At 40.0% G+C, this 17,230-nt stretch overlaps 1 protein-coding gene across 4 annotated transcripts in view; it reads left to right on the top strand.

Annotated features, from left to right (window-relative positions):
- The first annotated feature begins 342 nt into the window (after positions 1 to 342).
- Positions 343 to 17,230, top strand: part of TTC7A (tetratricopeptide repeat domain 7A) — a 170,209-nt gene continuing 153,321 nt past the window's right edge. Inside the window, exons 1-3 of one of the 4 annotated variants that reach the window (XM_018085285.1) lie at positions 343 to 483; positions 2,205 to 2,368; positions 3,960 to 4,128. In XM_018085285.1, the coding sequence (XP_017940774.1) occupies positions 2,219 to 2,368; positions 3,960 to 4,128 (319 nt within the window). In that variant the 5' untranslated portion in view covers positions 343 to 483; positions 2,205 to 2,218. Of the gene's footprint in view, positions 484 to 2,204; positions 2,369 to 3,959; positions 4,129 to 4,859; positions 4,917 to 17,230 lie in introns of those variants that run through there. The other 3 variants (XM_018085286.1, XM_018085288.1, XM_018085287.2) reach the window with 3 other exon arrangements.

Raw genomic sequence — 17,230 nt, forward strand, 5'->3', positions numbered from 1 at the left:
TCCGAGCCGGCCCTTGATGCAACCAGCCCGGCCGGGCCACCCACCAAAACCTGCCCCGTTGGGAAATGTCCGTCTGCAGCTTCTCCATACGTGTCGTGCTCGTTCCCTCTTGCCCCCTGCCCAACCCTGTTCTGGATGCCCTTGTGTTACCTCCCTCCATTTCTGAAGGGCCCTGCTTTATTTAAAAGGCTTGGGCTCGTCCAAGTACCCTTTCACATGTAAAACAGGTTTCATAAATAGCAAATGTATTCTTTTTTTTTTTTCCCCTGTTACAACACACTACTTTGCTTCTTTTTTAAAATGAAATCGCTTGCAATAAGTGAGGCAGCCTAACTTGGAAATGTAAAAATCTATGTTTGTGGTCAGCAGGTAAGTTGCAAAGAGGACCTGGTCCTACCCGTGGCACTGGTACAAAGGGTTCTACCACTGAAGTCACAGGAGCAACCTCTATGAATAAAGCCCTTCTGTAGAGGAGTGTTCCTGGTATGTGGCCCTAGAGTTAATTGAAGCTTGCCAGGGTTCCTTAAACTTCACGGTGGGAAGCATGGTGGGGGAGATGTTGGTAGCTTAATACATGCTTATTTGTGAGGCTTTCCAAGTGTGTACATGATGCAGGTCGAACCCTGTGCTGAGAACCACAGGGCCAACCTTTGAACTTCAGTCGCGTTTCAGCAGCGCTTCCCAGGTGCAGAGATCTCGCTGCAGTTTGGGGGCATTAATAGTTGAAGAGTTCATAGTAGTTTCTTGCCTTGTAATTAAGAGGCATAACAACAGTATGATTGCTGTAAAAACACGATTTGTTAATTTGCTGCTATGTCATCATAACTTGCTGGTTATGAAAGAGTAATGCTTTGTTATTGCTGCAGAACTTTTCTTTCAGCAAGGGACTGGGTACAGTTTTGTGCTTCTAGAAACCATCGTCTGCCTGGATTAGATTTTTTTAATAGTAGTGTTTGCATCGTGAGATTGTGTGTATTTATTTCTTAATTGTACGTAGTCTTACCTATGTCCTTAAGTTTGTTTTAAGATATTAAAGACTACCTGAAAGGTCTTTAGTGTGTAGAAATTATTGCATGCAAGTTTAGGGGGGAATATACTTGAACATTTATGCTTCCCATTTTACACACCTGTATATTGTTTATGCGAGTTAGTTGCAGACCTGCAAATGAGCAGGAAGAGCTATCATTATAATTTGATATGCAGCTTAACAGTTAGGCCACAACAACAAAAAAACCTAAACCACCACCACTCCCGCACACAGAGTTGATTATTAATGCTGTATGTAGTGTATAGGTGGAAAGTGGGGATAAATTGTCCCATGGCCTGAAAATATGGAAATAGGTACACTGTCATGTTTCCCATGTTCTAGAATTCCAGACTTTGAAATGTGGAGTATATATGAAATGTAGGGCTTGGCTCTTTGGTATACAAAGATTTTGTTACCCTGCTAGACCCAGTAGCCCACTGATTGAGGTGCGACTTATATGAATAAGGTAACTGCAGAACTGGGCCTGTCATGCAAGAAATCAAAGTACTCTGACAGATGAAACTTTTTTTCTTTTCAGCACGATTGCCACTTTGCATGATGCTTCACGCTGTATCCAGTGCTGCTGCTTGTGTTTGAGTTTCTCTTCTGTAGAATTGTGAACAGGAATGGATTTTAATGTAGAAAGAATGTGGCACGTTAGTTGTGTCAGAGGATCAAGCCTTGTGTGTCTTTAGTATCTAAATTGTCTTTTTTCTGTGAACTTTCAGGTAAATTTGTTACTGTTTTGCAGTGAAATTCACAGCTTCCGTATCATCCAAAGCGTTCATTTCATGCTTGTACATTTGTAGATCTAAAGCATGCACTGATGTGTTTGCCAAGATTGATCTTATACTTTTGAAAGTGAGTTTTGTGCTGAAAATTCTGAACTGTTGTATTAGTGGCAATGCAGGAATGAATGGTGCTACCAAAATGAAAGGATTCTTTAGGGAAAAATCTTCAAGTTATAAGGAAGTGAAGTTTCATTTTTTCTTAGGCAACATACTGTTTCCAATAGATAGAAGTTAATGGAACTTTTTTTTTATGTCTGCCATTTTTTCCTTCTTCTCTCATTTGAGTTGCCCTTTATGTGTCTCAAAGGTGCGTTGTTTTTTTTGTAATTCTGTTTATCATCTACAGAACTAAGCAATGTTTCTTGTTGTTTGGTGTGTGCTTTCAGAGGACCATGGGAGTATGCTGCTAGCAGAGGTTCTGCTGGAAGAATGTTTGAAGGAAAACTTTGCCAAACTGAAGGACTCCATTCCACTGACAGAGAAGAATGAACCAAAACTGAGTGAAGCTAAACAGTATCTGACCAGTATCTTAAGCAGAGGAAAACTAAGGGTAAGTGGGCTCTGTCATCGTAATTCCTGCCAACTGGATGTTTCTTTCATATGATTATTAGTCTGATACAGGGTGTGATTGTTGCCTGTTCATGTCCCTGTATGTACAGTGCTGTACTGTAGGCGTTACTGAGGGACTGCTAATTCCCCTTGGCAGTATCTTCTGTTGTGAGACTTGCTTTTTCATATGCAAACAAATAGTACATATCCTGTTCTTTTTTTTTTTTTTCATTAGAAAGAACCAGGATAAATATTTAGGGTTTCTCTGGGATGTGGGGTGTGGCCACATAACATGACCTACTGCTACTCCTCATCTGAGGGAGCTGTGTATACCTATTCAGCTCCAGATCAGAGAAGAATGTGCTGCAAGTTGCTGTCAGGAATTTAGGGTTGTGTTGTGAGTCCAGGATTGCAGCCTTGCGCTGCTTTCAGTCTCTGCCAGAGAAGTTATGGTTTCGTTTTATTTTGTGGTCTGGGTTCATGATTGATGGCTGCTTGTCAACTCAATTGCAGAGCTTCAGGAGTGTTTTAATACTGTGCCTCAATGTCTACTGCTGTTTTGTTGTCCTTGGACACACAGTTTCATAACCGGGTTTAGAAGTAAATGAATTACAGGTCTGTTCTAGACTTGTATTACTTTTGGTTCAAAATTGACAGGCTAGTTAGCCTGGAAATGTATATTATATTTTTAACATGTTAATTTCCAAGGAGAAAGTGTGCAGTCACTTTTCTGGAGGAGTTCCTTTTTCTTATCTTCTAGAAAGTCAACCTATTCAGAAATAAAATGGAGCTAGTAAGGAAGGGGAGTCTGTCCAACCCTCTTTCTAGTTTAGCCTCATTGACAACCAGAACTACTGAATTCTTCCAGGTCTTCGTGTTTAGTTTGGCTGCATGAATTGCCATTACTGTTTCTTTGTTAACTGTGACTTAGCCGCTCATGCAGCACTGCCCCTGTGTTGATTACATGTATTAAAAAAGGGGCAGGAAGGCTTAGGAACCTTTTCATGCTTTCCAGAGGGTCTGAACAGGTGTATTTTACTGAGGTTTTTGTTAGATGTGTTTTCAGTCCTTCAAGGAAACAAATCTTAGAAATAGTGGATGTGCCTTCTGTTTTTTCTACTGCTGCATGAAAATTCTTTGACAGCTTAAGAAAACTGGAGAGCTTTCTCACTGTCTAATTAAATATACAGAGGAGAGGGGAGCACTTGCCTAAAAGGTCATGCTTTATGCTTAGTTTAAAAGCAAGAGGCTTTCTTTGTGTGTGTGCAGGTAGTTCTGACGATGCCAGCCTTTTATGTGATGTCCATCAATTCACCAACCACAGATCAGGTCAGCTGAAACCAAAGACGTGGCTTGGAACTGTGTGTTTGTAAATGAAGCTCCAAAGTGGTTGCCTGACCTTTGTTGCCTGCTGCTATCATGAGCACAGCCCTAAGATCTCTAGACACTTAAATCCTTCCTACTCTGGCGTGTGGAGCTAGCAGTTGTGAGAGGAAAACATTCTGAATGTGCTAATGTGTTCTGGGGTACCTCGTTTTTGCTGTCTGCTATTTTATCACGTAAACATTCTTTCTCTCCCTGCTCTGTTTCAGCCTAAGTATATGACTGAAGCTATGCTGATCCTAGGAAAGCTTCATTATGTGGAGGGATGCTACAGAGATGCCATCAGCATGTATGCGAGAGCAGGCATTGATGACCTCTCAACCAAAGATGAACCTCTGTACATGCTGCGTTTGATAACTGAAGCCTTTGTTATTAAAGGTAAGGGACCATGTATGTGTACTTGAAACACGCTGGTTTTAGGGTGAAGTTGAAGATATTTCTCCAAGTGATTTGATTGGAACAGAGTTAGGGCAAAGATGTATGCTATGGAAAATCCTACTGGATATGGTCTGTGTAGTTTAAACTTAAAGGCATTATGGAATTTTAGTCCATGGTTTTTAAACTTGGCTGGCTTGTAAAGGAAAGCTTGAAATTGGAAATTTTGTGATAACTCTTGGCTGTAAGTCAGCAACATGCTTTAGCCGTGTGTCCATTTTGGGAAAATCTAAATCAAGGATTTGGCAGAATTGGGGCCTGGACTTTATCTTACAAAGAGTTCATTTATTTGTAAATTTCAATGATTTATGTGAATTAAGTAAGGACAATGCCTCCAAGTTTTAAACTTTGGACTAACAGAATATGTGCTTTCAAAGTAGGTAGTATATTTTTGCAATGCATGTCACACAGTATTAGACCTTATGTACAAACAGGAGTCTCTCCGTCCCCTTGTAACTCTGCAGACATTGCACTATTTGAGAGATTCTGAATAAAACTACCTCCATGGGTAGTGAAATTGCATTTCCTTTTTGAGTTGGGGAGAGGAGGACCCTAGTCAGTTTTTGACTTGGGGGGAGAAAAAGATCAGTAATCTTCTCCTTCATTTGCTTTCAGTTCCTTTGTAAATGTTGCTCAAGTACTGCTACCTATCTACTGCTTTCTACTCTTTTCAGCATGTCCACCAGCTAATTAGGTGAATGAGAACTCTGATGATCAGATACCTTCAACTGGTATGTAAAATAGTGAAACCAAATCAACCCAAAATACTGTTTGATTGGGCTGCTAGTATTACTGATAATAATTTGAGTGTTTCGTGATCTGAGTGTCATTCTGCTTTTTTGAAACCCTGCTTGTGCTGCTTTGCTTGCTTTGATTTTTGTTTTCTGTGGTACTGATTGAATCCACTTCATTAATGAGCTTTTGTGGAGCAGGACTAATTTACCTGTAACTCATGCTCGCACTTGCATGGCTCAGAGGAGCGAGTAACTGCCAGTGCATTCTTAGCAGTTTATTTGAGAGCAGCTGCTGGTGCACTCCAGGACATGCACTGTCCTCACTGGGAACTGGATAAGACCCTTGGCGAGGTGTGAGTGTAATGATAAGGGATATGTGGAAAGTGATGGAATAACACTGTTCATATAATACCTCTTGGATTGTAATGACTGCCTAACTTGCATATGAAGATGTGGAGGTGTTTGCATCAGGAGCATCAGGCTGCACTTTTTTTGTTTTTTCCCCATCTTGTTTAGCATGGAATGTAAATACTGCGTTGCTCCTATAAACTATGTGGAGCCTCTGCCATTGCAGAGCAACCTTTGTGCTGTCACTGCTCCACAGTCTTTATTCTTTCTCCATGATGATTATTTTCAGATTAGCCAGGATAGCAAGGGTATAGTAAGTCACTCAGTATTCTACCAAAGCTTCTGGCAGAGAAAAGTGCAACAGAGTGGAGCTTGTCCAACTGAGTCTGGAGAGGACACTCACTGTTCCCTCATGCTGTTTACTCAACCTCCCAGTCTTAAAGAAATAATCCCTTATGTTAGAATTTTGTACAGGTAGCTATGGCAATAGCAGTGTAGATTTAAATTTTTATTTTAAAACGTGTTTCTGGGCTACCTCTACAGGGCAAGTAACAATATGGCGTTGAATTATTTAAAATTCATATATACTTTATGCTACAGATTTTTCTTATTTCTTTTTAATTTGGTATCTCTGCAGAAATTATGTTGATCCATACCATATTATTGACTTTGGTTGAACTATTGGTTACTTATGCGATCTGAAACCTTCTTTAAAGATGAAACCTGCTTTAAATCTTCTTTAAAGATGCTCTTGAATGTCACTGGTAGTAAAATTTTTACAGGAGTCATGTAGGCAAAAATCCAGAAAAGCTATAGTCCTGTCTGTTTCAGGGCAGAAGTTAGGTTTCCTGCTGAATTTCTTCACGTTTTCAGAAATGGGAGAAAGCAGTTGGTTTAATAGAATATCCCTGTTCATCCAGCATTAGTTGAACACTAGAACTTTGTATCACCTCATAGCAGTAACTTGAAACTACCTTGGTTTTGTGTAGTTAATACTGCTGTGTTGTGCCTGTATACAGAATGGCAATGTAGGTTCTCAAGCACCGGGGATTAGGCTGGAAAGGTCACAGAAGAAAGAAAAGTCAAATTAAAGGCTTATTTTTTTTTAATACTGGCACTCTTAATGTTGGAAGCAAACAAAAATGTAACAAGAAAGATGTGAGATACACTGGGAGGAGCTGCGTAGATGAAGTCAGTGGTAGAAATGAAATGTGAACCAGCAAAAACGAGTTTTCTTCTTTAGAGCACCTTTTAACCTCCACAGCACTGAAGGTTGGACATTGAGCTAAATCTCTGGAGTCTGCCTCTGAAGGTCCAGAGTATATAGTAAGTTCATATTATGGTAAGAAGCAATATGGATTTGCACCCTCGTGATTGAACTGCAGGTGCTGAACAGGGAAAAAGTTTCTTGCTTGCCTTGCTCAGTAGACTTCCACTCAAAGTGAGTATCAAGAAGTAAATATTAAAATTCTTTATAAATGTGGGGACAGGCACAGGAGAAATGGCAGAAAGGGCAAGGCTCTTCCAGTTTTTCAACTGACTGCTGCTTCCTGTCCTGTTTCTAAATCCCCATATTGTGAGAAGTTCTGTAAGCGTTGTGAGTGGAGCTCTGACAACAGTTTGATTTTTCACTATGACTAATTTTACCATCTATGGTTAGTTAATAGGTGGTTGGTTCATACTTGTCTCCTTCTTCCCCATCCTCCATGAAGTTAATCCCTCCTCAAATCCTCTGCTCAGTTCACAGTACTGCAGGTAATCTCTGATGCAAGTAGCTCTCTGTGTTGCATAAAACAGTATTGAGTAAGCAAACTTTGCTTCTATTCACTTGGGACATGTTGTAACTTTGTTACCTGGTGTTGTCCATTTGAAACAAGCAGGCAAAAAAGACTTCAGAACATGTGGAACTGTCAGAGCCCACTGGTTTCCCTCTGTCCCTGCTTGCTGCAGAAACCCTGCAGAGATCTCTCTCTGTTCCCAGTGAGTAAATCTTCCTGGTAGTAGGGTAGGTCACTACCTAACCCTTGGGAAGGACGGTATAGCTCTAGCCAGGGCCTCAGCATACCTAAGTTCCAAGAAAGAGGTTTCTATGATGTTGCAATGTTTTCTGTGCTGCCTGTAAGCATGAGGAGACCTGTGTTGACTGAGTCAGGTGTTGCCAGCCTGAGTGAACCTCAGGCAGGGTTCACGTGACGTGTGGGTCTTATGTTTGTAATGACTGAGAGGGACTTTGCCTTATGGTCATGGATGTGTGGCATCAGAGCTGCTGTGCCGTGAGTCAGCTCTGTGCTGGGGAGCTCCTGGTGTCTGTCAGACCAGCTACCAAGCCAGGCAGTGGACTTCCTCTACTTGGAGTGGGGTAGCCTGGAAATAGGAAGCTGTACAGCAATAACATGGGATTGCAAATGGTAGTTAGTTTGCAAATGGATTTCTAGTGAGTTACAGTTTTAAATGTCTCACTACCTATTTTTCTCTATTTTTTCTCCTTTTCTCCCAGTCCATCTTGCAGTAATTTTTGTATTATTGGCCATTTGCAGGTTGGGGTGGGTTAATTTGTGCAGCTTCAGTCTGAACTCTCTGTACAGTCAGAAGCTGGCTGTTCTGGGGTGATTCATCTCCTCTTCAAGTGGCATCTCATGTGGATGAAGTGCACGGTATTGTACAATACAGCCTTCTGTCTAGTGACTGTGAGAAGAGGCTGTGGACTAATTGGAGATGAATCCCTTGTAAATTTGTTTCTAAAAGTTTTTGGTGATTTGTTTTGGTTTTTGTTTGGTTTTTGTTTGGTTTTTTTGTTTGGTTTTAACTTTAGAAAAGACATCCTTTGTATCAAAAGACTGCAGTGTGAGCTTGGTTGTTTTAAATCTTAGAAAAATGCATATGGAAGAGAATGAGGTCATACTGCATCTGTAAGAAGCCTTGATCATAGTCTGTGTTTTATTATAACAACCCCAACCACAAGTCATATGTATGAGGAAATGATACTGTGTTAGTGCAGTGGCTTGGAGTTATATATATTTTGTTCTTGGACCCATTTTTGTCATTTTAAGGGGTTTAAGATCTGTGGTGTGACAAGAAACCATAAGATCATGAGACAACTCATGGATTGAGTTACTGGTCTTAGAGCTCTCCTAAGAGCTGTGAGTGGTATTGCTGAATGCAAACCCCTCAATCGACCATGTGAAGGTTTTTCCTGAGCTTGAGAATAATAAACAGACTGGAACATGCTTCCAGGGTTCTGAGTTCAGTCCAGCTTGTTATGGATTATTTTTTGTTTGTTCATTTTTAGGACAAATTGCTGAGTTTACATGTGTTCCTGTTTCTTTTGCGATTGTATCTTTTAAAACTTCAGTGACAATGAGGTTGGTATGCTTGGAAGTATATTGTTCTGCTTTCTCCCCATATGAAATCTTTGTCCTGGGTTTGTAGTACTGGAAGTGGTTGTTTGGAGGTTAAGGTGGTGTTCTGGAAGGAAAATGGTGATATCACACAGAGACAATAAACAGAAAACCTGACATTTTAGTCAGATGGTTTGAAAACTACTTGCTTGGTTTTAATCATGGTTTTAAACTGATTGGCTGAAGCCTCAAAATTTGAATAATCTGTTTTAAACTTCCTTTGTGATTGCGCTGCTTAATTAGTTTCTTATTTCGTTGGCTTGCACTACTGTTAAAAACAGTAGGTTTGTATTCAGTAAATATAAGTTTGGTATTAAAGTTGTTCATTCTGGCTAATCAGAGGATGTATCACGCACTTGTTCATACACTTCTTTGGAGTCTTTAATTTTGACATATGCTTGTGTGTCATTCATTTTTCTAATATGGTTTTCTACATGATGAATTTCCTAGGTGAGATTTTTATTCAGCTGCATTTGTTTGGAAATTAGAATAAAATGTACAGTTATTGCAAAACTGTGTTCTGATGAATCTACTTTTCCCTCCTCACTAAAGAATTTGATTAAGAGTCTTCTCAGTTTAACAAATGAATTTTATTAAGTTAGTGTTTCTGATAAGCATTAAAGCTGATACATTTCTTGTCATCTGTGCATTTTTTTAATTTGTAGATTAAAATGTGAAAAAAAAAACTTTCCTATTTGGTTTTATTTAGTCAAAGCTTTGTTGGCTCATTGAACTAAATTAGTGAAAAAAACTGAAAGGGAGAAAGGTAGGTTTTTGGTTTTTTTCCTTGTTTTATTTTTTTCCTCTCTGGAAGAGAGCACCTCTATTTTAAGAGTTTGATGAAGTACTGAAATAGTCTTTATTTCAGATCCTAAGCCACTAACTTTTCCAGTTCAGTTTTTTTACTAAATGCTACCGATCCCATAGTGCAAGGATATATTCCATTCAAATAATGTTAATAAGTTATTGGGTGTTATCGGCTTAACTTAAGCAGCCTTATTTTTAATTAGAGTTTCCAGTTAGCTTCTCTGGGATGAGACTTTTGTCCACTTAGTTTTTGATAAGTGAGATGGTAATAAACTGTGGAGTGTTCTGGGATAGAGACTGTGCAGTGATTCTGAGTGCCAGCAGGTTGAACAATTTCAAGTGCAGATAAACTGAGTTTAGAAACACTGTGTAGTTTTGCAGGGTCATGATTTATTTCATAGTCTTCTTTTGAAAGTGAATTTACACTTTTAACTTCCTTTAATGCAGGAAGCATTTTTAATTCAGGCCATGTATTATAAACCTCTTAGCCTCTTAACGGGCTGTACGTGCTCTTTCTGAGCCTGCTTCTTGTTTCAGATGGCATAACGGTTTTCAAGATGTCTTCTCCTTTTTCCAGAAAAGTGTTTGGAATACTGTTCTGCTTTCTGTATGCTAAAAATCCCCTCCCAGTGGTTATACGTTCTTTTTGTACTTGGAATCTTTACTGCAGGCTCATTTTTAAGAGTTCTTGAACTTCTTTAAGAAAAGCTTTACTGTAATACCTAGATAGAGATGGTGTGTGTGTGTATCTTACTGTGTAAAAACATACCTTGTCTTGTCAACTGAGACAAGTGTAGAAAATGGATTAATGGAAGGTTGATGACATTTTTTACATGTTCAAGTAAGTAATTTGCTTTATGTTCTCTCTGGGCACAAATGGGGAAAAGTAAAAAAAGTAAAAGCAGGTTGTAATTGCACAAGTCAAGATAAAGATGGTTCATTTCTGTATTATAGTTTAGGAGCCACATAACTACTAGGAAAATACTCATATCTGCTAGTGGTAAAAAAAGAGGGAACCCAGAACTTCCTTCCCTCCTTCCAGTACAACTGAAGCACCACCCCCACCCTCCTTAGAAGCTGAGCTTTCATCCTGCCTGCATTGCTATTACTGACTGACCTGAGGGCAATGTGCTGTAATGTACCCTTTCAGCAGAAATGGGCAGTAGGTTGTAAGGTGCAGGGGAAAAAATCCCGAGAGCCTGAATTCTCTCCCTGTCTCTCCCCATTAGTTTCAGTGTCAAGTATGATGTTGTTTAGGCACTCTTGACATTATGGCATGTATACTTTAGGCTTTTACTTGAAAGTCTAAATCTTCTCTACCCTGATAAACTTGTTTAAACCAGAAGGGTTGTTATCTTAACATGTTCTGACTTCCCAGGAGTCCCAAGTCACTACTGTCTGGAACCTGCCCACCAGTGCTGGCTGAGGTGCTTGAATTCATTGCAGTGTTGAGAAGGGAAGCTAACACTTTATCCTAAAGACAACACCAGTGTTCTTCATAGTCTTTAGAAAAGCTTGTTGATTGTGAAGAACCAGAATTATATGGGGCATGAAGTTGAGAAAAACATAGGATTGGGTGATAGTTGAAGGAAAAGTTATCTAAAACTTTGATTTCACTTTTTTCATACAAATATATAGCTCTTCAGTGATAGTGGGCTTCAGGAGGGTGATCAACACTTGCCAGTATGCAACTGTGTTAAGCTGTATGCTGCTTTTGAGATGTTACATTGGCTTGCACTAGTCTCTGTTCGTTAACTGCTGTTTCCTCTACTGGCAGCTACTTGGTGAGGTTACTTCCGTCAGTAATTTCAGCTGCTGCTGTGACTGAGTAGAACTTAGTGGGACATAAGTGGGACACTAAGCGGAAGAAAAAAAATTACTTTGATTTGGTTTTTTTGTTTTGTGCTTTGGGGTTTTTTTTAAAGGGTCAGGCAGGGCAGGGCACAAATTCTTTTGTTGGGATCTTCTGATGACAACAAAGGGTTAAGAATCAGCTCTCTGAACACTGAAGATCTATGGGGAGATGGTTTTCTTTAAACAGAGCCTAAAAAATAAAATCAATTTTTTTTCCTGGCCATTAGAAAAATTGAGTCCCAGCCAAAAGGATGTGTGATTCAATAGGACATTAAAATGTGAGTAACTCAGGGTAAGACATTTTGTTGGCAAAACTTGTTTTCAGTTTTGCTTTGCAAAAGTTGCATCTTTTAAATGTTAATCCACATCAGAGAGAGAGAGGCTTTGTTCTATACCTGGTATGCACTTCAAAGTGCTAGTTTTCACAGTTCTGACAGTGAGACAGGAAGCATGCTGTTAATTCATGTTGGCATCAGAGTAGCTGTCTGATAGGCAAAATCCCCACTCTGTAGATATTGATGTCTTGATAAAAGGGCCTGGTATCAGCATGTCTTATTTGGGGTTTCACAATAAGAGGGTAAGAGTTTGGAGTTGCTCTTCAGTTGTGACAGTAATGACCTTGAAAGTGTTGCATTTGGTGAATTGTATACCTTGGTGCCACTGCTTTCCAGCTTGTATGTGAAAGAGTTGCCAAGCCCAGCCTTGATGTTCTTGGTGCTCTTAGACTTTCCTGTTAACACTCCCTGAGCTCTTCTCTGCTGTTGGATCAGATATTTCACTTTTTGGAAGTTGTTTGTTTAGCACAATCAGCTATGCACAAATGCAGCATGGGTGTGACTTTCGACTTCTGAGGAGAGTTAGTTGCAGGCAACTAACTGCAGATTACTGAAATTTGGAAAGAGGAAAAAGGAAGTAACATCTGATTACTTTTGTTAATGTGATTTGATTTCCGTGATGGTAAAGTTTTGTTATTCTCCACAGAGCTGCAGGTGCTGGTTGCACACAATACATAAAACCTTCTCCACCTTCTGCACTACAGTTTGGTTCTCTGAAACTGGGGGGTTAGTGGCACTAGGAGGTACAAGACTATTTGCACATGGTTTTCTGAGGAAATGGTACAAGGAATGCACAGTGTTTATAAGGTTACATGAGGCAACATGCTATACTCTTACTTTCACTAGAAGAAAACAAATACAAATGTACTCTCAGATGGCCTAAGCTTTTAGATGGCTATGATGCCAGTGTCATGCTGGGGCTGTGTTGTGTAGCATGGTATGTGTCCAGTGGCTATGGGAAAGTTCCATGTGCTGGTTTGCCCTGGAGTAAGCTTCAGATGTCTCTGACCATCTTTTAAAGAGACAGGGCAACAAGCCTGTTAGTCCTCACAGGCTCTGTCAGTTCTAATAACTTTAAGTAGAGTTGATCTGAGTGCTTGATATGAATCAGCATAGTAAAATAAGAATTACCCTTCTTTTTTCTCCCTCCTGCTCCCAAAATACACATATAATCATAGAATCATTTAGGTTGGAAAAGACCTCTAAGATCATAGAGTCCAATCATTAACCCAACACTTCTGAGTTCACCACTAAAGTGAACACAGGGACCCAAAATGGAATGCAGGATTTGAAGGATAGTCTGACTCAGTGGCTCTGGCTGCAGCTGGAAGAGAACTTTCTTACTGGTGATGCTGCCTGAGTGTGATGCAGATAAGCTCAAGCTGAATGAATTCCAATACTTGGTCATCAGCACCATCTGACTCCCTTGTACCTCTTCCACTTTTCATTTTTCCTCTTCTGCTTCTTCCTGTTGTATTTAGACCAGGGAAAAAAAGTGTAATTTTTGCAAAGTTTATAGATTTGGATGGTGTTGACCAAGTCTTCAGATATGGGACTGTAAGAGATTGCTGTGTTTGCTGTGCCTTAGAGCATTGCTCTAGTAGATGTATCTTCATGTCATGGAACAGAGGTGGCCTCTTGTGCCAGAACAATTAATATTTTATAGTAGTGATCCCCAAAGTGGGTTGTGTGTGACCCAGTGAGTGAGCATGATGATCCACTGAGGTGCAGGAGAAAAATGCTGTATCTATTATTTTTTCTTAAAACAAACAACCCCCCCCCCCAAAAAAAAAACCCCAACACATTGAAATTAAGCTTTATTAATATATTGTATTGACAGTAGCGCCCTCTCACAGTCTGTACATCAGAGGTTCCCATGTCATGTAGGTCCTATGAAAATATCTTGCAAAAGAGAAGGGTGTTCCACAGTGCAGAGGGGCTCACAAGGGCATCCTCACTTGTTCGTTCGTTCACTTCCAGTGTATTGCAGTTCACCTGTGCCTAGTTAAGTGGATTTATGTATTATATTGTTTAGTTTTAATTAAACTAACCCTTATGAAATAGACAAGTCACTTAAAAATTCCCTCAAAGAAACTGTGGATTTCAGGTAATACTAGTAATAGGAACACAAGTGAACAGTAAGAAGATGGCAGAGCCTACACTACTCTTATCATGAGCTCTTCGATCAGGTAAAAACAGTGATAGTCTAATTGGATGCAATCAATGATGTTTGAAGTTCAATTGTACTCAATTCAGTACTTCTAAAAAATTCGTTAAACTTAAATTTTTAGAAGCCTCTTTTGAGGTTTCTTATGTGAAAGCAGAATATGAAAACCCACATACCATTGGGGAAAACACTTGTTCTTCCTGCTGTGGAAAAACAGCTGAAATAATACACAAAAAGCAATATGGCAGCAAACTAAAATGCATTCCTTTGAAAGACTCACAGAAGACATTGCCAAAGACTTGAAAAAACAGGTATTAGAAGAAATTGCACAGCGTGAGACACTTGGTATGCAGTTGCATGGAAGTACAAATGTTTCTAACATGTCTCAGCTTAAGGAGTTTGCCAGATTCTGGTCCAACACTGAAATACACTGAGAACTACTTGACAGCACAGCGGGACCCAGAAGTGCACAAAGTGCTATAGGATATTATCAGTGGGATTAACTTTGTAAATACAAGACTTTTAAATAGAATTTTTACAATAATTCGTAATGAGATGGGGAGTGGCCATAAAAATCTTTTGCACCACACCAAAGCTCAGTGGTTGTTTCATGGAAAATGGTTTAAATAGTTGTCAAACTTCAAGGCGAATTATGCCTTTTTGCTTTTGCAAAAGGTCAAGTGTTCTGAATTTGCAGACCTTTTCAGTGATGACGTGTGGTTGTCAGTAGCATGTTACTGTTTAAAAAATAAACACATAAATATAACTAATGTGTGTATATAACTATATATGTAGCATGTTGGGTGTACATGCTCAATATTTTTTTTCCTTATCGGGTATATGATCAAAGAAGTTTGGAGACCAGTATATTACAGGTTAAAGCTAAGGTTTAAAGACAAACTGTGCAGCTTAAGAGCAGCTAGCTGATAGGCAGCAAGTCTGGATATGCTCCAAAAAATGAGTGTCTTTGGATTAAGACTGCTGATTTCTGCTATGCATAAGTGCGATGCAGAGCCTACATGGCATTGATCAAGGGTAGGTGACTAAGGTTGCATGTCAGGGGAGTGCTTGCTGCCTTTTGGCTTCACAGCCACTCCATCAAAACGCTGTCCTAGTTTTAGCAATCAGCTTTAGCTGTAATTACAAGTCTAACCAGATAGAGTTCTTAACTGGAAAATAATTAGAGTAACATTGTTAGTGTTGGTTTATTGCAGGTAGCAGAGAGGCTGGGAGTAGGGATCTTGAGTTCTGCATTGATGCAACCGAGCAGCTATGCACAGGTTACTGACATTTTCAGCTTTGTTCCCAGCTAACGGGCAGAAAGGTCTTCAGATAATTTTATTAGGGTTACTGGAATTTTCTGCCTTTCTACCTTTGAGACTTTTACATAAAAAGTACCTCAAGATTATAACAGATTGCTGGGAATATGCAATAATCCTATATAATAGGAAGCAGCAGTGAAAGAAGCATGTGCAGCTTTCTTGAAAAATAAAACTTGTCCTTTCCTCCCCACCTTTCATGGGGTACTGTATGAATGAATGTGTTCAAAACCAAGGGCTTCTAGGCCTTTCTTCCCTGTCTTCTTCTATTTGCATTGCAAATAAGCCCTGCTGAAAAAATCATAGCTTGATTGCTGGGGAGATGAGTGTCAAGACCAGGTTGTGAACTATTTAAACTACTGTGAATTGTGGCAGAAATACTGTATTGGTCTTGCCTATGTCAACCTAATCTTGACTGCTGCTTTGGCTTACTGAGGTCCAGGCTATTTTGCTTTCCAAGACACCGTAATGAAGTAGCTTGGTTGAGGGCTGCACTCTGAAGTTCAAACCTTAGCTGGTGGGGCAGGCTTGTTGTAATACCATCTCTAGAATAGTTTGGTTGTGCTTTTGAATTCTGGCTTTGAAAAGTGTTTAGCATTCTGCTGGACTTTGATTAGTCAGCATGCATGTGTATATATTTGAAGAGCTAGTCTTAAAAATAGTCTTGTTTCAATGCTAATTGATTTCCTGGAGCGACACTTCTGAAGGCCACATGCCAGAAATGAAGTGCACCCTCTGCCTGGGAACAGTGACCCAGAATGACCTGGCATTTGTCAGTGAGAATGTGCACACAACCAGTTCTCCTTGCAGCAGTTACCATGCAGCATGTTCACGCATGGCTTACCTCAAGACAAATGACTTAACCTTCCTGTAGCTAGAGTGAAACTATTGCATGCACTTAGCATCGTGCTGGCTTCTGGCCAGGCTGGCCTGTCTGTGTGGCACAGGAGTTTAGATGCTGTAACCTTGCTCTGCAGACTGGGGCTGGTGCTGTTGGCAGGACTATAAGTTGTATCCTAAGCTATCTTTTGTTTCAGATTGCCATAGATGTGTTCAACAGGAGTGTAGCACTGGGACACAGCACAAGAGGTTGGCTTCATGCTCCTTGTGCTGCTCTGTTTCTTTGATCCCTTCTTTAGGTTGCCAGGTAGCTCTCATGTCCCTTGGCTATGGGGCTTTCACAGCTGCATGACTGTTGATGAAAATTGTGCGCTGCTGCTGACCCGAAATTCTTACACCTATGAACCTACCATTCCCCAGTTGTTTAAATTCATCTAAATACAGGAGGCTCGAAGTCCATGTAAAAAGGAATATTAAAAGAAGCTGTGAGAGAATTGGTATATTCCTTCTATTTGGAAGGAGGAATGCTGGTATTTGGTGAACTGGTTTATGAACCAGAGGAAAATAAAGCCACCTTAGCCTCCTCTTCTCCCTAGTCATTGTGCACTCTCCATGTATACACTGAGACTTTCAAGACCAGGCTGGATAACACTCTGAGCTGGCCCTTCTTTGAGCAGAAAGTCAGACCACAAACTTTCTGGGATTCCTTCTAGTATGAATTTTCGTCTCATTTGTGTTGCTGAGAATCAGATACCACATGCCCATGTGCACATGGATGTTCTAGTTCTGGTAATAAATAACATCAGTTCAGAGCATTGGAGCTACATGATACGATGTCTTCCCATGGCAAGGACTGAGTGAGATTAATGTGGAAATAAGCCTTCATAAAATTTCCCCTTTCAGATTTCTGTAAATGAGAGCAGGGCATTTCAGCTCTAGGAAGAAATTAGTTCAGTGATAGGTCTTACAAACCCTATGGATTTGGGTTTCTTTGTGACATAAATGCGGCTTAAATTTGGGAGCAGAGAAGAAGGGGCAAAGATTACAGAAAGATGAAGAGCCAGAGATGAATCTTTGGGAGAACTAGAGGAGGTGAATGAAAGCCTTATCTTTGTGCAGGAAAGAAAAGCAGTGTTTCTATACATAGAAAGTTACTGCTTCTGAAGTTGGTAGAGTTTGTTCTTTTAAAGGATCATCTGGGAACATGTGTCTTTTGAAATCTTGGGCTTGGGCCACACGCTAT

Source organism: Manacus vitellinus, unplaced genomic scaffold (genome assembly GCF_001715985.3).
Source record: "Manacus vitellinus isolate BGI_N305 unplaced genomic scaffold, ASM171598v3 scaffold_8_pilon, whole genome shotgun sequence".
NCBI lineage: Eukaryota > Metazoa > Chordata > Aves > Passeriformes > Pipridae > Manacus > Manacus vitellinus.